The sequence below is a fragment of the Balaenoptera ricei genome, chromosome 16 (genome assembly GCF_028023285.1).
Source record: "Balaenoptera ricei isolate mBalRic1 chromosome 16, mBalRic1.hap2, whole genome shotgun sequence".
NCBI classification, from domain to species: Eukaryota; Metazoa; Chordata; class Mammalia; order Artiodactyla; family Balaenopteridae; genus Balaenoptera; species Balaenoptera ricei.
This window is the reverse complement of record NC_082654.1, coordinates 14,501,781-14,523,054: the sequence shown is the minus strand read 5'-3', so window position 1 is coordinate 14,523,054 and position 21,274 is coordinate 14,501,781. Positions and strand designations below refer to the sequence as shown.

General features: G+C 36.4%; 1 protein-coding gene across 1 annotated transcript in view; it reads left to right on the top strand.

Annotated features, from left to right (window-relative positions):
• The first annotated feature begins 2,888 nt into the window (after positions 1-2,888).
• Positions 2,889-21,274, top strand: part of CCDC172 (coiled-coil domain containing 172) — a 43,761-nt gene continuing 25,375 nt past the window's right edge. The window contains exons 1-2 of the mRNA XM_059900576.1: positions 2,889-3,153; positions 3,353-3,438. Of these exons, the coding sequence (XP_059756559.1) occupies positions 3,075-3,153; positions 3,353-3,438 (165 nt within the window). The 5' untranslated portion in view covers positions 2,889-3,074. The remainder of the gene's footprint in view (positions 3,154-3,352; positions 3,439-21,274) is intronic.

Below are 21,274 nucleotides of genomic sequence, written 5' to 3'. Positions count from 1 at the left end.
AGTGAGTGATCTCAACTTTTATATTCCATGGGTACGCAGTTCAATGAAACATGTACAGATGGAAAGTTTCGATCTGAGAATCATATGTGGGTATCATAATGCAAATAATTGGCTTTCTTTCTAAAGAACATCTGTTGAAACTCTGAAAGCAGTTGTTTATACTGCTGCCAAAATGCTGAAAAATATCATAATTCTCCAATGAGGTTAGAAATATCTGGGGGAAGAAAAATACTTTTTATGTAGTTTTGTTTTTATTAAATCCTGTTGTTGTTTCTCTAATATGGCACATAGGAGATGCTCAATAATATTTGTTGAATGAATAGCAGACACTCATTAAAAAGTTATTGAATGAATCGCCTCCTTTTTTTAGGCTTATAAGATACATTTTCAAAAAATAGAATGCCCTAGTTTTACCATGTCTTGTACCATTTTTATTTGGCATAAATTGAAATAATGCTACTCTTGCTCTGAACATTATAGAATGTAATCAGCATGTATATCTATAAGAAAAAAATATCTTAACGCTACAGAAAATGTATGCATAAAGCTAGATATATGATAGCAAGATCTTAATATATTAATACATTACTTTTACTCATTATTATGAAACACTTTTAAAATCTGAATTGTGACCTTGCATAATCATGTTTGCTTCTATAAATAAAATTAAAAATCCTGCTAATGCCTATAGTTGTGGTACCTCTAAGAAGACTCAAACTTGGGATTTAAAAGCACCGAAATATTGTGGGACATGAAGAAGACTACGGAAGATGAAGAAGCCATTTTTCCCATGCCCCTTTCCCAGAATTCCCAGCAGCATTCTCTTCCATACTTCTGTGTGAGTGAGGCAACTGGGCTCCCTAAAGGCTGCCCAAATTTCACTCTGCCAAGTTTCAGTACAGAAAGAGCACGTTAAATAATAAATGTGAGTGTAACTAATAAAATTGGAATGTTAAAGAGCAGCATGCTTTTGAAAACCAGCCTCCTTGTGAGGATGTTCCCTGTGCAAGACCACGGGAAGTAATTCTGAAGGGAGTAATATTAATTAGTCATATAATTTATCTTCTGGAAGCTGTTTCTTTTGATGGCTGCTGTGGCACAGTTCATAAGCCTACAAATGAGTACTCAAAGAAAATGGTTCACACCACAATTTCAGCTTTGTTTCCCATCCTTGAACAGATAAAAGAGTCAAATTTATTTCAACATATCTAAATTTTACATATGCATCCATATGATGGAGGATTATGAAGTTACAGAAATGTATTAATGAAGAGTTTTCAATGAAATGGTAAAACGCTTGTGATATAATAAGAGTGAAAAAGAGCAGAAACCAAAATCAAATCCATGGCCTCTGATCTCAGATTTCTTGATTTCAAATCCTGTTCTGCCACATACTAGATATGCAACCTTGGCAAGATAACTTAACTTCTGTGCCTCAGTTTCCTCAACTTTGCTATGAAGGTTATAGTAAAAATCATCTCAAAAGGGCTTACAGTGTTCAGAATAGTACCTGGCAAATAAATAATAACTACTATTATTACTTATTCGCAATATATTCACAATATATTTGTAAAGAAAAAATGCAAGATGAGGAGAATTACCTGATGGCAATAACCAAAATGTTATTACTATTTGCTTCTGAATGATATATTTATGGGCAATTCTTTTCTACTTCATTACACTTTTCAGTATGCATTCTTTTATAATAAAGTTTAAAAATTAAGTTTTATGCATGCATGGCTTGATGGAAATTTAGGTGGAAATTTGGAAAAGGTTAACATTTATAACCGATTATACTACTGCATTAATGAAATATTAATTAAGTTTATTATACAGATGATGTAACAGAATTTACATTTACTATTTTTTTTACTTAATACTAAATACATTTTTAAAGTTTAGCCAATTTCAATTTAACATTCAGATATAAAGTCAAATGTTTATTATCTTATAATATTATTATATTATAATCTTAATGTTTTGACCTGCTAAAAATTAAAAATATTTTATTTTTTAATTAAAAAATCCCATACCAAAGTCCCAAAGGTGCCTTTCATGTTTAAGCTTTAATTAGCAACCACTTTGGTCTCTGACACATCCTGCGCAGATATTGAAGTGTTAATATTACTGCAGCTTGATTACAAAAGGCAGTGATTAATTTTAAAGCAGACAAGATATGCCTTGATTACAAAGGAATGATTAAGGCGAATGTCAGACATTGCACATTTATAGCAGTCTCTCCCATCGTCAAAGGATAAGACTTTGCAAAAGTTTATATTTAGGATCACGGGTACTTTGTACTTTATTATAACACTGCGTTCATGCCTTGGCGATAGATTCCCCCCCAACTCCAAGCACGACCTAAAGACCTTTGGGGGGCCACATGGCCAGAGCAAAACAAAGCAAAACGCCCGAACGCGCAGTGGGCCCAAGGAGACGCCGTAGCGTCTCTTCCCACCGGACCCAGACCCGGCGACTGAGGCGCTGGCCGCCGCCTGCTGCAAGCTCTGCAGCCCACAGTAGTGTTTCAAGTACATGTTCTGCTGAGATAAAGAGCACTTTGAGGACCTTCTCCCCGAACAGGGGGAGTTGGCGGGGGTGGAATGGGAGGAAAAGGCCGACCGCAGGAAGGGCAGGGCTGCTGCCCGAAGCCGCTCCCAAACGGAGGCCTCAGGGCCTCCATTTTTTTTTTTTTCCCTGCCACCAAAACGAAAAAGAACCCGCACAGGGGCCAAGGCCTCGTCTCAGGGGAGCTGCGCTCAGCCAGGGGAAAAAGGCAGTCTGAGACAGGTCACAGGAGAAACGAGGGCGCGGGGGAGAACAAAGCGGGTTTGCCCTTCGTAGCGGAAGCCACGCAGGCCCGGAGCGGGGTTCGCGGCGCCCGCGGCGCCCGGAGCCTCGCGGCCTCCCCTCAGCCCGCGTGGGCCCCGTCCTTGGCGTGGGCAGGGGGCAGGCCGCTGGAGGCTGAGCTAGGAGTGGCCCTGGCATAAGCCTTTACTGTGCGTTCCAGGATCCTCAGACTCTGTTATAAACTATTGAAGGCGAAGAAGGGATCGGCGGGAGCCCAGCCCGAGATGAGTCTGGAGTCCCTGTTCCAGCACATCATCTTCTCCGAGCACCTGGCGGAGGAGAGTCGCCGCTTGATGCGACAAGGTCGGGCGCTCGCGGGCGGCCTCTGGTCTTGGAGCCGGGGGCCTGGAGGCGGAGGGAATCAGGAGGCAGTGGGCCGAGCGGGGAGGGCAGGCGGCTGTCCACGTGGAGGGGAGGACAGCGGAAAGGTGTCTTATCACAGGCCCCAGAAACGGGGACTCCAGAAAGATGGACGTATTTAAGCATTTAATTTGTATTACAGTCAGGTCGGAAATAAACAGATGTCGTGAAAAAATTAAGAAAGCAGCCGAGGAGCTGAATGAAGAGAAAATCAAGTTGGAGTCTAAGGTATTGACATGTAGCGCATGCTCGTTATCACTTGAAAAAGTGTTTTCGCTTGACTTTTTGACGATACGTTGCTATTGATATTTAACTAGTTGTCCGTCAATTATGAAGCACGCTACTGTGTTAGTGGGTGTAGTTCCATGTTGTCTGGTAATATTTAAAGTTCTGAATCTGGTGACGCCTTGCATCCTAACATGAATTTGTCCTAAAGAAACCAGTTTAAGTCATGAAGAATTCATTGTCCGTGTTGTGGGATGGCTAACGTTTCAAAAGAGCGCAATGCCACTGGAAAAAGAATTACTCAACTACGTAGTTGGTGCGGGAAGTAAATTTTGAATGATAAATAATTTAAGAAGTGTTCTGTGTTGATGTAACAGTTGAATGTAACTTTCAAACGAGTCTCTGCCATTTGTTTTTCAGTCTTCTACCACATTTTGGACATGGCTTTCGTCCAAAAGGATCATTTTTCCACTAGTATTTCACTTTTTTCTTCAGCATCTGTAAAGTTCTGTTATTTTACATAGAAGCAAGGGAATCTGATGGCTTCTTGAAGGAGGATTTTGAAGTGTGGGTAGAATTTTTTGAGAAGCAAAGAGAAGTAGTAGGAGAAAAGTATTCGGGGCACCGGGAGAATATGAAAAAAAGGGAGGCATAGCCAAGGCATATTGGGAAGAGAAATCTCCCAAAGCAGAGGGCTGATACCTAGGAATAAGAGGAAACCATTGCAGGTTTTTGATAATGGAATGGTGTGATAAAAGGGGTTTAGGAAAATCTCTCTGAGCTCTGGGAGGATGGGAGCTAAGAACATCAAGTATGTCACAGTGAAGGTCTAGCTATGGGTGGCAGCAGACAGCCATACAAAAATATTATTCAACTCCTAAAGATAAACGATGCAAGCAGTGTACAGTGGGGAATCTGTTTGAGGAAGTCTCTTTGCTAAAATAAGTCAAATAGACTTACCACTGTGAGAAATTTCCAGTTCTCTTTTTGGATAAAATAATCATAGAGTCTTTCTCCACCTTGCAAGCTTCTTCTGTTCTTCCTTCCAAGTCTTGTTCACACATCACCTGTGAGCCCTCCCTTGTACATCTTGGAAAATTTGTTTTATCATAGCATTTGGATACCACCTTACAATTAAACAACAATACATGCTTGTGTTGTTTGTGTTTGTATCCCCCACTATTTTGTGAGCAAGGTATTTGGAATTTTTTTCTTAACCATCTTTTATTCCCACAGCCTGTATTCCATGCCTAGCACACAGTATACATTAGTGTTTTGAATGAATGAATGAGTACTAATAGGGAGATAATAGGGAGAGCGCTGTCTTTTGAAATATCAATAGAATTTGGAAATATTCAGTGAGACTTTAGGTCTTGTTTCACCTGTGAGTAGCAGATAAACTAGCTGCTAAAAACAATGCTAAAAGCTGATGGCATGGGCAAAGCATTAAGAATGTCATGATGTAGCTTAAATTTTTCTTTAAAAAGAATTAAGATAACTTTCAGGATTGGTAACTAGAAGTTAATATAAGTAATAGGCAAAACATAGGCAGTCAGGTAATGCATAGCTAGCACTTATTGAACACTTACTGTGTGCTGGGCACTGTTCTAAGTGCTTCATTTGTATTAACTCTTTTAATCCTGCCAGGGATCCTGTGATGAGGCACCATCGTTAATCCCCCTTTTTGGGAGAGGAAAATGAAAGGTTAAATGACTTGTCCATGGTATATAATCCAAAAACAAACCGCAGTAATGAAAGTAACAATTGAGTAATGACAGCATATTTTATTAAAACAGATTTTGGGGGCTCATCTTAAACTTTTTTCTTCATGAAATTCACATATAATAGTGTCTCTGAAGCTTTTGCCTCTAGTCAAGGGCAGTATTTCTACAAGTTCAGTTATGTAAGTTTTTGTACAAATGTATTTTCCCCAGATTGGTGAAGATATTGACCTGCTAGGTAACAAATGTTAAAAAAAAAAAAAAAAAGGTTTACTCTTTGAATATCTTCTTTGGAAAAAAATAAGTTTACTCTGTAGTATTTTCTCAGTTAACAGTCTATTTTCCTGAAAATGGAAATGTAGTCTGTTGATATATACACATACATAAAAAAGCTGATTCAAATAGTTATACTTAAGAGAAGACAGAACAAATCCCTAGCATTGTTTAAAATATTTGCTGAAATTACTAATTAATATAGGCTCATAAAATGCATATATGTGCATATATGTGCATTTAATCAGCTCATATATGTGGTTAGTAATACAGTTGCTTTCTACTAATAAAATTTACATGTGGAGGTTCACAGTTCATACAGTACTAATTTGTAATTGAAATAATTTGATTTATAATATAGTCAACATGGGGTGTTTGTGTGTATATAAAGATTTTTAGAGTGGAGCCACAATTATGGTGTAACTGACTAATGAGAAGAACTGAAGAAGTAATCATAAATTGATTTCTTGTTTCTTTTATTCTCAGAGTTAATTATATGTCTGCCAATAACAATGAAAATATATTTACTTGAATATTTGACTTGGCATTTATTGACCAATTTATCAGGTAGAAGCAGCATAAGGAGAAACTAGAACATAATTTGAATAGGCCTGTGCTTGAGCTATCTGCACAATGATACATTCAGAAAATATTTTGGGCATTTATTTTGGAAGTTGCTTGTGGTCAAAAAATGTATTCAGGAAGTACAGTATTTTTTTCTGTTCTGTAAAACCTAGGTAGCATGTAATTAGAACTTAAATGATAGCATTTGCCTTTCAGGGCTCAATGAGTCCTTTAAAATATATGGTTGCAAAAGTCTCAGATTATACAGTGTGAGTACTTTGTGAATTGGAGAGCTATAGTATACCTGGTTAGGTTTGGTAATATGAAAACAGAAAGACAAGAACATGCTGTGGATTTGCGTTAATGCTTACCAATATACCTAAAGCTTCTGATCATCTAAGAAAGGTTTTATAGTATCAGTGACAGAGAAAATCAAAATTAAGGACTCACAGAACGTTTGTTGTTTCTTTTAAGCATCTAAAAGAGTTTTTTCTTTTTAAAAATAGTAGCGTATAGTTAAAATTGGGGCATTTAATCTTTATAAACATATTACATAAAACCTAACATAAAGCTGTACTCCCTCAAGAGGAAGTAAATGGAGGAAAGTCTGAGGCTGTTTTATTTTTTTTTCTTCTCCAGTTTTAAACTATTGCATAAACATCATAACACTAATGAAATAATATTCCATGAATTTTTAAAGGAAAGTGATATTGAAATAAACAAGTAACTTAAGGTGGCTTCATTTACTTCTTTACTTCAAAATATACTCATTCATTTTTCTTTTAATTAATAAAAGTTAGGAACCCTCCCAGAACAGCAGGCAAAGTCATATCCGTTAGTACTCTATTACCCAATTAGGGAAAGAACAAAATCACAAATTATTATCATTTTTAATATTGAAATAGAGCTTTGTAATTGAGATTTTTTCCTTTTTTTAAAAGTTTAATCAGAGAAAAATTTATATCCTACTTGAGTTAAATTTTACTGTTGATTAAAAGTTGCCTAAAAACATAGATAAAAGACATTTTTTTCCCTCTCTAATTAACATTTGTTTAAATAACAATACATGTGAATTATTTAATCTTAATTTTAAAAAATAAAGTAGAAATTCTCCTTATCACAATTTAATACATACCTATAGTTGTTAGTTGTGACCAAGCACTTTTTAAAAAGAATTTATTTTATTTATTTTTTATACAGCAGGTTCTTATTAGTTATCCATTTTATACATATTAGTGTATATATGTCAATCCCAATCTCCCAATTCATCCCATCACCACCCCCCCACCCCGCTTTCCCCTCTTGGTGTCCATACGTTTGTTCTCTACATCTGTGTCTCTGTTTCTGCCTTGCAAACCAGTTCATCTGTACCATTTTTCTAGATTCCACATATATGCGTTAATATACGATATTTGTTTTTCTCTTTCTGACTTAGTTCACTCTGTGTGGCAGTCTATAGGTCCATCCACGTCTCTACAAATGACCGAATTTCGTTCCTTTTTATGGCTGAGTAATATTCCATTGTATATATATGTACCATATCTTCTTTATCTATTCATCTGTCAGTGGGCATTTAGGTTGTTTCCATGACCTGGCTATCGTAAATAATGCTGCAGTGAACATTGGGGTGCATGTGTCTTTTTGAATTATGGATTTCTCTGGGTATATGCCTAGTCGTGGGATTGCTGGGTCATATGGTAATTCTATTTTTAGTTTTTTAAGGAACCTCCACACTGTTCTCCATAGTGGCTGTATCAATTTACATTCCCACCAACAGTGCAAGAGGGTTCCCTTTTCTCCACACCCTCTCCAGCATTTGTTCTCTGTAGATTTTCTGATGATGCCCATTCTAACCAGTGTGAGGTGATACCTCATTGTAGTTTTGATTTGCATTTCTCTATTAATTAGTGATGTTGAGCAGCTTTTCATGTGCCTCTTGGCCATCTGTATGTCTTCTTTGGAGAAATGTCTATTTAGGTCTTCTGCCCATTTTTTGATTGGGTTGTTTGTTTTTTTAATATTGAGGTGCATGAGCTGTTTATATATCTTGGAGATTAGTCCTTTGTCTATTGATTTGTTTGCAAATATTTTCTCGCATTCTGAGGGTTGTCTTTTCGTCTTGTCTGTAGTTTCCTTTGCCATGCAAAAGCTTTTAATTTCATTAGGTCCCATTTGTTTATTTTTGTTTTTATTTCCATTACTCTAGGAGGTGGGTCAAAGAAGATCTTGCTGTGATTTATGTCAAAGAGTGTTCTTCCTATGTTTTTCCTCTAAGAGTTTTTATAGTGTCTGGCCTTACATTTAGGTCTTTAATCCATTTTGAGTTTATTTTTGTGTATGGTGTTAGGGAGTGTTCTAATTTCATTCTTCTACATGTAGCTATCCAGTTTTCCCAGCACCACTTATTGAAGAGACTGTCTTTTCTCCATTGTATATCCTTGCCTCCTTTATCATAGATTAGTTAACCATAGGTGTGTGGGTTTATCTCTGGGCTTTCTATCCTGTTCCATTGATCTATATTTCTGTTTTTGTGCCAGTACCATATTGTCTTGATTACTGTAACTTTGTAGTATAGTCTGAAGTCAGGGAGTCTGATTCCTCCAGCTCCATTTTTTTCCTTCAAGATTGCTTTGGGTATTCGGGGTCTTTTTTGTATCCATACAAATTTTAAGATTTTTTGTTCTAGTTCTGTCAAAATGCCATTGGTAACTTGATAGGGATTGCATTGAATCTGTAGATTGCTTTGGATAGAATAGTCATTTTCACAATATTGATTCTTCCAATCCAAGAACATGGTATATCTCTCCATCTGTTTTGTGATCTTTGATTTCTTACATCAGTGTCTTATAGTTTTCTGAGTACAGGTCTTTTACCTCCTTAGGTAGGTTTATTCCTAGGTATTTTATCTTTTTTGTTGCAGTGGGGAATGGGATTGTTTCCTTAATTTCTCTTTCTGATCTTTTGTTGTTAGTGTATAGGAATGCAAGAGACTTCTGTGCATTAATTTTGTATCCTGCACCTTTACCAAATTCATTGATTAACTCTAATAGTTTTCTGGTGGCATCTTTAGGATTCTGTATGTATAGTATCATGTCATCTGCAAACAGTGACAGTTTTACTTCTTTTCCAATTTGTATTCTTTTTATTTCTTTTTCTTCTCTGATTGCCATGACTAGGACTTCCAAAACTATGTTGAGTAATAGTGGCAAGAATGGACATCCTTGTCTTGTTCCTGATCTTAGAGGAAATACTTGCAGTTTTTCACCATTGAGAATGATGTTTGCTGTGGGCTTGTCGTACATGGCCTTTATTATGTTGAGGTAGGTTCCCTTTATGCCCACTTTCTGGCGAGTTTTTATCATAAATGGGTGTTGAATTTTGTCAGAAGCTTTTTCTGTGTCTATTGAGATGATCATATGGTTTTAATTCTTCAATTTGTCAATATGGTGTAGCACATTGATTGTTTTGCGTATATTGAAGAATCCTTGCATCCCTGGGATAAATCCCACTTGATCATGGTGTATGATCCTTTTAAAGTGTTGTTGGATTCTGTTTGCTAGTATTTTGTTGAGGATTTTTGCATCTATTTTCATCAATGATATTGGTCTGTAATTTTCTTTTTTTGTAGTATCTTTGTCTGGTTTTGGTATCAGGGTGATGGTGGCCTCATAGAATGAGTTTGGGAGTGTTCCTTCCTCTGCAGTTTTTTGGAAGAGTTTGAGAAGGATAGGTGTTAGCTCTTCTCTAAATGTTTGGTAGAATTCACCTGTGAAGCCATCTGGTCCAGGACTTTTGTTTGTTGGAGGATTTTTAATCACAGTTTCAATTTCAGTGCTTGTGATTGGTCTGTTCATATTTTCTGTTTCTTCCTGGTTCAGTCTTGTAAGGTACTTTTCTAAGAATTTGTCCTTTTCTTCCAGGATGTCCATTTTACTGGCTTGTAGTTGCTTGTAGTAGTCTCTCATGATCCTTTGTATCTCTGCAGTGTCTGTTGTAACTTCTCCTTTTTCATTTCTAATTTTATTGATTTGAGTCCTGTCCTTTTTGTTCTTGATGAGTCTGGCTAAATGTTTATTAATTTATTTATCTTCTCAAAGAACTAGCTCTTAATTTTATTGACCTTTGCTATTTTCTTTGTTTCTATTTCATTTATTTCTGCTGTGATCATTATGATTTCTTTCCTTCTACTAACCTTGGGTTTTGTTTGTTCTTTCTCTAGTTCCTTTAGGTGTAAGGTTAGATTGTTTATTTGAGATTTTTCTTGTTTCTTGAGGTAGGATTGTATTGCTATAAACTTACCTCTTAGAACTGCTTTTGCTGCATCCCATAGGTTTTGGATCGTCGTGTTTTCATTGTCATTTGTCTCATTTCATTTGTCATTTGTCTTTGATTTCTTCAGTGATCTCTTGGTTATTTAGTAACGTACTGTTTAGCCTCCATGTGTTTGTGTTTTTTACGTTTTTTTCCCTGTAATTTATTTCTAATCTCATAGTGTTGTGGGCAGAAAAGATGCTTGATATGATTTCAATTTTCTTAAATTTACTGAGGCTTGATTTGTGACCCAAAATGTGATCTATCCTAGAGAATGTTCCATGTGCACTTGAGAAGAAACTGTAATCTGCTGTATTCGGGTGGAATGTCCTGTAAATATCAATTAAATCTATGTGGTCTACTGTGTCATCCAAGACACTTTTGAGGGTAGTTATACTTAATTGCTTTTAGTCTCTATGACTTTTTCACATGAAATTCCTTTACAAATTTCTCCTGTCTTGAACATGTATAGCTGATCTTTTAAAGTTGTAATAAAGAGGTTTAGGTATATTTCCCCTTTTACATTCACCTTGGTCAGTTGTACAATTCCATAGCCAGTCAATGTATATCTGAGTCTGGCGTCTCTACTATGGAAGATGATTTTTTTTTTTAATTTTATTTTTTATTTATTTATTTATTTTATTTTTGGCTATGTTGGGTCTTCGTTTCGGTGCAAGGGCTTTCTCCAGTTGCGGCAAGCGGGGGCCACTCTTCATCGCGGTGCGCGGGCCTCTCACTATCGCAGCCTCTCTTGTTGTGGAGCACAAGCTCCAGACGCACAGGCTCAGTAGCTGTGGCTCATGGGCCTAGTTGCTCCGCCGCATATGGGATCTTCCCAGACCAGTGCTCAAACCCGTGTCCCCTGCATTGGCAGGCAGATTCCCAACCACTGCGCCACCAGGGAAGCCCTGGAAGATGATTTTTCTTTCACACCCAAGATACCTCATAGTTGATGGTTTGATGGATGGTCTCTTCACTCCCCATAGATGCTTCCGGGACATTATTTCTCTACCTGCTTGTGATAGTTAATGCTATATTCTAGACTCTGCCAACTTTCCCCGCTCCTCTTTTCTGTCATCCTACTAACTCACAAGGGATAATTATCCTCACAAAGGATAATTTCCCTTGTTCTTCAGAATTTAGCACGTGGCTCTCAGGCTTCCACTCTGTGTCAACTCTTGCCGTCATCTTGGATGATGTCATCGTCTTTATGTACTATTCAGCTACCAACCTGGCCTTTTAGTTCTTTGGTCTCCAGATTTTCAGTGACCTTTTTCTCCATTCTACCTCAACTACCTATTTCCATAATGACGAGTCAGTTATTTGCTACTATGGCAGCACTCAGGAGATTCCAGGAGATTTTGGATCCAGTATACACACATGGACGTTAGCTTCAGCCTCAGCTGAGACCTTCACACTGCCAGGAAAACTGCTGCATTTCTCTTTCTCACTCTCTGCAGTGACTGTTGTAAACCTTTACTCTTCTCATGTATTTTATCCTCTCTTCTCAACTACTTAACTCTCATGATAACTTTGCCTTTTATTTCAAAGAGAAAATAGAAATCATCCAAAAGGAAATCTTTTATTTTCCCACATACAGATCTCCAAACCTGCCTAAGTGGAGAAACTTCTTCTCCTCTTTCCTGTTATGGAGAAAGTGCCTTTTGTTTTTTTTTTCTTCCTGACAGTGGACAGTTCCTCCACCTATGCTTCAAATCCTATCATCTCTTATATCATCATTATTGTCATCATCAGCATCTTCATCATTATTATTGTTTTTATGCATATTAGTGGGAAGGACCCTATAGAGAGAGGTTGAAGATAAACACTAGAGAGAAAAGATGGAAGGAAGGAATGGTGGAAGGAGGATGGGATCCAGAGCATAAGGTAAGAATTGGCCTTAGACAAGAGGAGGGATACCTATTCTGTTGTAAAAACTAAACAAAATAGGTAACATTTAGTAAATACTATATATCAGGCCTTATGCTAATCATTTTACAAACATTATCTCAGTTAATTCTAACAAGAACCCTGTGAGGATGCTAGTATTTTTACTCTGATTCATTTGAGAAAATCAAGACTCAGAAATTTAACTAACTTTCATGAGGTCACACAAGTGGTAAGTAAGAGCTTTAAGGTTTGAATCTATATTGGGTTAACTAGAGAGCCCTTGCTCTTAACAGCTATAGTATAGTGTAAAAGGAAGGAATAAGGAAAGGATGAGAATATAGAAAAGTTTAAAGACTTAGTAACAGGAAACTGAAGGTATGATTCACGTAAAGTAGTCTCCTGGCTCTATTATTTCAACTAGTTTAATGAGTATGTGTTACATATGTTTAATGAAGTTATTAATGTTTCATTTCTTTGTTCTTCTGATTTACCAGTTGGATGGCCTTTACAACAAAGTTAGTACCTTGAGTTTGGAAAATCATGTGGCTACTCATTGCTAAAGATCCAAATCAGACAGGCGGCAGTTTAGGATGAATAGTATATGGCCTTTGCCTTTGAGAGCCTTAGAGTCAAATCAGAGGTATTATCCCTTCCTTAGAGATGAGGCTCTATCAGTTCAGGGTGCTCTTGATTGCAAGTCACAGAAATTCAGTTCAAAACGGCTTAAGCAATATTGGGAAACGACTTATATATTTGAAAACCCAACATTTGATTCAGCAGTTATATCAGTTGGAATTGCATCAGATTGCTTAAAATAAAAGTCTAGCCTTGGTGGCTTTACCAAATAAGGATTTATTTTTCCTCATGTAATGGGAAGTTCGGAGGTTGGCAGTCAAGGGCCGTTTACTAAAGTGGCTCAAAGAAATCGTAAAACACCCCAGCACATTATATCTTTTTGTTCCACCATCCTTAGCATGTGGCTTTCATCCTTGTAGTCACAGGTACTGCTCCATCCCTAGTCATAATATCTGAATTCGAGCTGGAAAAAAGAGGAAAAGATGAAAATCAAAAGGCTTCTTCTCATGTGGCTTTATCATTGTTTTGGTGGAAGGGAAGTCCTCTCCAGTGACTTGGGCCTGCATCTCAAGGGTTACAGTTTTGTCAAGTGGTCAACCCTGAAATGGAATCTGGGAATGTGAATATTTATAACTGGATGCATTATTGCTGTGAATAAAGCTGGAATTTTATTAGTAAAGAAGAATGGTAGAATGGCTGGTTGTCCTTGTGTTCTCCCAATAGTTACTAACAACTCCTAGAGTCATATGCTTTCTTTTCAAAATCAGGGAGAGAAAGAAGGAAGTTTCCAGAAGCTTTCTCTGAAAAGCAGGGAAATTGTTCTTGTCAGATACCTTCTTTCATGTCATTTTCACAAACTGTGACATTTGACTATCCCTGAACCAATAACTGTGGTCAAGGGGTAGTAACTTCTCCCAAATTCAGTGGGCTGTCTGGAGATGGTGCGGGTTTCCAAAAAATAATTAACTAAGAAATTAACTACCAAGGAAAGGAGGAATGCACATTAGGGAGACAACCAGGTACAACAGTATCTACTACAAAGATTCTAGTGGTTAAAACCAGAATGGCCATGTAGAGACTCCCTGTAGTTGGTTGAAATGTTTCATGTTAATTATTGATTATGTTTATCATTTAATCTTACTATGATTTGTCATATATGATGGAATGTAGTGCAAGCTTTTCCCCTCTAAGTTATCCCTCAGTCAAAAAGGAGTAAAGCTTTCATGTTATAAAGTGCACTTTAAATTCCCGTATTTTGAACAAGAGCTCAATTAATGATGGTTTGGGATGCTTGGAGAAATCACCTGGTTGAACTGATAAAAAAACTAGGCAGAGACATTTAACTGATTTAGTTATTATTCCTGGGAGTATGACCTCAGAATTCTAAGTGCTAGGTGTCATTGTAAAAAAGCCACTTAATGATGTAAAAGAAACCCATTAATTACTGAAACATAATATTGTGATTAAAAAAACCTATAAAAGTTACATCAGCATGATACCATTTAAAAACACACAGAACAATAATACATCTTATAAGGGAAAATATATAGTGAAAGTATAATGACACACATGAGAATGATAATAGCACATCAACTTAGTGATTATCTCTCATGGGAGTGGAAGATAAACGTAATCAGGGAAGGGTATACAGCGAATTCCAGCTGTATCTATAATATTTTATTCCTTAAGCTGGGGGACATAGCTGTTAGGTTACTAAAAAAAAGTAAAGATATATTTTAAAAGTTACAGAGCAATGACTTTTAGTCCATTCTAAAGGTTGTGCAACCATAACTATCTGATTCCAGAACATTTTCATCACCCCCAAAAGAAACCCTGTACCCATATTAGTCACCCCCCCCATCTCCCTCAAATCCCACCAGCCCTTGGTCACCACTAGTCTACTTTCTGTCTCTGGACATTTCGTATAAGTGGAATCATACAATAATGGCCTTTTGTGACTGTCTTCTTTCACTTAGCATGTTTTCAAGGTTCATCCATGTTGCAGCGTGTGTCAGTACTTGATGCCTTTTTATGGCTGAGTAATATTCTATTGTATGGATGCACCACTTTTGTTTATCCATTCATCAGTTGATGAACACTGGGTTGTTTCCACTTTTTAGCTATTATGAGTAATGGTGCCGTGAACATTTGTGTACAAGTTTTTGTAGAACATATGTTTCAATTCTCTTGGGTATTCCACCTAGGAGTAGAATTTCTTGGTCATATGGTTAATTCCAGGTTTAACTTTTTGAGGAAACACCAGACTCTTTCTATAACAGCAGCAGCATTTTTACGTTCCCACCAGCAGTATACAAGGATTCCAGTTTCTCTATATCCTCACCAACACTTATTTTCTTGGGGGTTTTGGTTGGTTGGTTTGTTCGTTTGATAGCCATCTTAGTGGATGGGAGGTGGTATCTCGTTGTGGTTTATATTTCCAGTTCCCCAATGAGATTAATGTTGAACATCTTTTTAGATGCTTATTGGCCATTTGGCACATCTATTCTTAACATGAGCTACTTAATTATTGGTCATATAATTGGTTGAAATTCTTTTATGGAGGGGCCTTGTCTCTGACAAGTAGTAATCTCTCTTCATATTAATAGAACTGAAATTATTGTATTTCCAAATGAAGTAAAAAATTATTACATATAACATTTGTTGGACTCCTTTTTCTCAAGTTTGTTTTCATGATCTTAAGAAAATAAATCTGAAGAATATTTCATGGTAATAGCGTTTAGAGCAAGCTGAATAACAGTATGCCAGATAGGCTTTCTATTTGCAAGTGCTTTTAAATCACAAAAGTTGCACACTTCCTGGCTTGGATCCACAAAGTGGAAAATCTACTGCACTGTTTCTAATTGTTAAATCTACTAGTGTGCTTCTATTCCTTTTTTTAAAAGAGCTACTGTAAATAAATTGTTTACCCTAAAATGTTAGAAAAGTTTTGAACAGAAAAAAAAGCTTCCTTTCCAGGAACTGAGAGAATGGTCTTCTAATTAAAGACAGTAAGTTTGCGGCTCAGTATGCAGAAAGCATGAGATTAACATTTAGTTTGCTAACCTCGTAAGAATATACAGCACAAAAGAATGCCTTTGTAAAAGTTTACCTTTTGATTTGTGATTTCTTAGAAAATCAGTTAGCTATGTTCTCTTCTCCTATTCATTCACTCAACAAATATTCATTGAGCAACTCCTAAACAGCACCAAGAGTAATTGGCAAATAAATTATATAACAACTTTCTGCCTTAGAGAGTTGACATCAAGCAACTTCAACTATATAAACCTAACTGTGAACTCAAAATTCTTGATGTTCTCATTTTTTAAAAATTGTGTAATTACTTTAAACTTTCTCTATATAATTCTACAAAGAAAGCTTTATCACATTTGTCATGAATAATTATCTAAAATGTGGAAATAGATGAGTTCATCATATATTTTCTGAGTGTAGCACTGGACATTTTCTAGTAGCACACCTGACTGGGGATAATCTGATTTTCTAGGGTGTGCACCTTTGCAGTGGGTTCTTTTATTCTTGAATATACCAACCATTATTTGACCACAGGGCCTTTGCAGTTGCTGTCTCCTCTGCCTGAAATGTTTCTTCCCTCAGCTGTTAGTGTTTTATACACACTCACTTCTTTTAGCTGTCTCCCAGTAGGGTGGCCAACCATTCTACTAGAATGTGAGACTCTCATTTCTAACACTGGGACAGTCTCATGCAAATTTTGATGGTTGGTTACCTTACTTCTAGGCTCAATTGCCCCTTTAGAGCTGTAGTTCTCAAAGTGTGATCTGTGATCCACGGGCGTCCCCAAGACTCTTACAGGAGTTTTGTGAGGTCAAGCTATTTTCTTAATAATACAAAGCTATTATTTTGCCATTTTCACTGTGCTGATACGTACATTGATGGTGCAATGGCAATGGTGAGTCAAACTGTTGGCAACTTAGCACAAATTAAGGCAGTGGAAACAAACTACTAGTAGTCATTGTATTCTTCACTGCCACCCACTCACACTAAAAAAACAAAACCCACCAGTTTCACTGTATGCCCTTGATTAAAGTGTAAAAAATATTGTTTTGAAACTGACCATGGTGTGTATGTGTTTTTAATATTGTGTGTTGAAATGGAAAGTTCACATAAAGTACTTCTATATTCCAAAGTACAGTCATGGTCTCAAGGGATAGTATTTGTATGATTGTTTGAGTTGCAGTATGAACTAGCTATTCTTTTTCTGGAATACCGTTTTTACTTGACTAATTGACAGATAAGTATAGTTATTTAAACTTGAGCATTTGGCAAAATTTTCTCAAAAATGAATGAAATGACCCTGACATTTCAAGGCAAAAATCTGATATTATTATTATTATTATGCCAATGATAATATTCAACCTTTCAAACAAAAATTAGAATTTTGGGGGCTTCCCTGGTGGTGCAGTGGTTGAGAATCCGCCTGCCAATGCAGGGGACACGGGTTCGAGCCCTGGTCTGGGAGGATCCCACATGCCGCGGAGCAACTGGGCCCGTGAGCCACAACTGCTGAGCCTGCGCGTCTGGAGCCTATGCTCCGCAACAAGAGAGGCCGCGATAGTGAGAGGCCCGCGCACCGCGATGAAGAGTGGCCCCCGCTTGCTGCAACTGGAGAAAGCCCTCGCACAGAAACAAAGACCCAACACAGCCATAAATAAATAAATTTAAAAAAAAAAAATTAGAATTTTGGAAGACTCAGATTTGTCATTGTAAGCTTGACAGTTTCCCAGTACTGAAAGACTTTTCTAATGAGTTTGTTGGTGATATTAATAAGTGTTATTTTTTAGTATTGTATTAAGAAGTGTATCAACATTTGGAGGATCTGAATAGTTCAGTGAAGGAATATTTTCCAAATAACCAGCACATAATTTTACAGAATTGTGCATGGATAAAAGATCCACTCAAAGCACAAAATAGACCAATGGTTTTTATTGTAACAGAGGATGAAAAATTTATTGAAGTGGTTTCAGATTCCACATTGCAACCAACCTTTAAGGAACTAACACTTATTAAGTTCCTTAAGAATATGCGTAATTGTTTGGAAAGGGTATTAAAATAACCCTCCCATTTCCAACTATACATCTATGTGAGGCCAGGTTTTCTTCATATACTTCAACCAAGAAACATATTGCAAAAGGTTGAATAAAGAAGCAGATATGAGAACCCAACTGTCTTTTGTTAGAAGAGATCTGCAAAAAATGTAAATGCAACTCTTCTTACTATTTTTTTGTTGTTTTAGAAAATATTATTTTTTCATAAAAATATATTTTAACATACAGTGGATTTATTGTTATTCCTAAATGAATTAAGTGTTTTCAAAATTTCTCAGTTTTAATCTTTGATACTGAAAACATTTATAGAAATAACTCAAAAATCATCAAATAAAAGTCCTCAGTAATTTTTTAAGACCATAAAGTCATAAAGACCAAAAGTCATAAGATCAGAAAGTTTGAGAATGGCTGCTGTAGAGGACCGTTCCTTAGCTCCATATATAAAATAATATGACCTCATGCCATCAGTATCTCTATCCTTTATTCTGCTTTATTTTTCTTTGTGGCACTTAATTTCTCCTGATGTATTTGTATTGATCTGTTTACTGTTTGTCTCTGCCCAGTGGCATGTAAGCTTCACAAGGAATACATCAAATATTCATCTATTTTATTCACTACCGTTATTCCCAGTGTCTAGAACAGTGCCTGAATCACAGTAGGTGTTAAATAAATATTATTGAGTGAATAAATTAATTTAATTTTTTTCTCTTAGAATTCTCTGTTTTCTGTTTTCCTTTTCTGTGAATTCTGCTTGTTTCATCTGATGGCCTTCTCACATGGTGGTACATTTGCATATGAGCTTTAAAATTTTTTATTGTGAACTTATCTTTAGCAGGGCTTTTCTTTCTTGGGAGTCCTACACATTCTCTTGATAAAAAAGATGTTCCTAAGGAGCAGTTTGACCGCAGCTGCCAGAACCTTGCAGATTTCATTTGTTCAGGACCAGTTTTCATGTTAATTTTTGAGCTCAGGATTTCTGCACTGCATGGCTAGGAGACATTTGAATCTCACATCCATGAACAATTCAAGCTTGGGTTTGGGGTTTCTTGGGTATGATTCTTCTCCCACTCATGGATCAATGGAGGCAGCTCACTTTTATGCTGCATCTCCAAGCCAGTGGATGGAGTTCTGTTACTCTGCTTGCATAGCCAGCATAGGCACTTTTTTTTTCTTGCAAAAAACAAAAGCAACCATTTAGTTTAAAAGAGTGATAGTCGTTGAAGTCTTTATACTCCTTCCCCTGCCCCATTTCCAGGCTGAGAGGTAGTCTCTGCCAGCAGTTTCCTTCCAGGCATATATTTTTTTTTTATTGAGGTATGGTTAATTTATAATGTTGTGTTAGTTTCAAGTGTGTGTGTGTGTGTGTGTGTAAATATATATATATATATATATATATATATATATATATATATATTCTTTTTCAGATTCTTTTCCATTATTGGTTATTGTAAGATATTGACTATAGTTCCCTGTGCTATACAGTAGGTCCTTGTTGTTTACCTATTTCATATATAGTAGTGTGTATATGTTAATACCAAACTCCTAATTTATCTCTCCCCTCTTCCCCACTGTCTCCTTTGGTAACCATAACTATCAATCTAATTCTTGACATGCTTCCATGTCTTGGCTGTTGTAAATAGTGCTGCTATGAACATTGGGGTGCATGTATATTTTCAAATTATAGTTTTCTCCAGATATATGCCCAGGGGTGGGATTGCAGGATCATATGGTAACTCTGGTTTTTTAAGGAACCTCCATACTGTTTTCCATAGTGGCTGCACAAATTTACATTCCCACCAACAGTGTAGGAGGGTTCCTTTCTCTCCACACCCTCTCCAGCATTTATTATTTGTAGACTTTTTAATGATGGCCATTTTGACTGGTGTGAGGTGATACCTCATTGTAGTTTTAGTTTGCATTTCTCTAATAATTAGAAATTTTCAGCATCTTTTCATGTGCCTGTTGGCCATCTGTATGTCTTCTTTGGAAAAATGTCTATTTAGGTCTTCTGCCCATTTTTTGATTGGGTTGTTTTATGATATTAAGCTGTATGAGCTGTTTGTATATTTCGGAAATTAATCCCTTATCGGTAACATCATTTGCCAAGTATTTTCTCCCAGCCCCTAGGTTGTCTTTTCATTTTGTTTATGGTTTCCTTGGCTGTGCAAAAGCTTGTAAGTTTAATTAGGTCCCATTTGTTTATTTTATTCCTAACTTTATCGAATGAGCCCCGTATCTCCCTTTGGCTTTCACTTTGAGTATTATTTGGGCATTTTTAAAACCCTAGCCTCTGTTGCCTGTATCCAGTCTCAGAGATACCCCTTGGACTTGAATTCTAGCATGATGATTTCTGGCATGATTATTTCTCTCTCTTGCTTTTTGGCTTACCTATGTAAATGACATATATTTTAAATTAGTTATGTTTTATCCAGCATTTCTCTTGTCTTTGAATAGAAAGTTGGTCTTTCCCATATTTGTTTGGATTGTCATATTAACCAGAATTCTTCACTGTAAAATACCTTAGTGCTTCAACTTCCTCATTCCTGAGTTCCTATTTTTTATTTATCTTTTGGTCAATCTGTGTAATTGTTCAAGTAATTTTTCAGGAAGAATATGTGCATGAAACTGTTTTGTTTCTTTTTTCTTCCCTGGTTGCTGTAGAAATTGTTTTTTTATCCTCATGATTCCAAATGTGTGCACAGATAAACAAATTTGTGTATCTGTCAATTTTGTCTAGTCCAAGGATAAGTCTCCCATTTTAACCGTAAATGTTATATTCTGGTTTATTTTTCAAGTACCCTTATTTCTTATAGCTTGGATCTTTGTTCTCTGTTCTCTGAATCTGTTATCTTCTGTTATTTGCTAGTTTCAGCAGTATTGGACAGTCCTTTATACTTTATATCACCGATTCCATCTTTTGCAGTGTTAGTTCTATTATTTAATACTCTCTGCAAATTTAAGTTCTGTGTTGCTGTCTTTTTTACATTTTTAAAAATTTTCTGTCTTTTTATCTCAGCTTGTATTTTTATCTTATTCTCTTATGTCCTTGCTTGCTCTTGTTTTTTAGTGGACATATCTTTGTTTGCATCCTCTTGACATCAAGTAGTTGATTAACAAAAAAAATTTTTGTACTTTGTAGTAAAATTATTATAGGTGTATTAATACTCTTTCTCTATAATCTGTCAGGCACTTCTCTTTTTCTCTTCTGTGACGGTATTTTTGTAGAGTGTATGTTGTTATTCTGTGAGAACTGTTCAGACTTGCGTTTTGCCAACAGTTATAATATATAAATTGTTCTTTGTCCCATTCTTGTTTTCTTGAGTTCTTGAAGAATGAACTGTCTTCTTAAAACTAAAACTGCTGTTTGACAGGTTGATGTGAATATCCCCAACCCAATTTCTAGTGTTAGTGGAATACTTGACT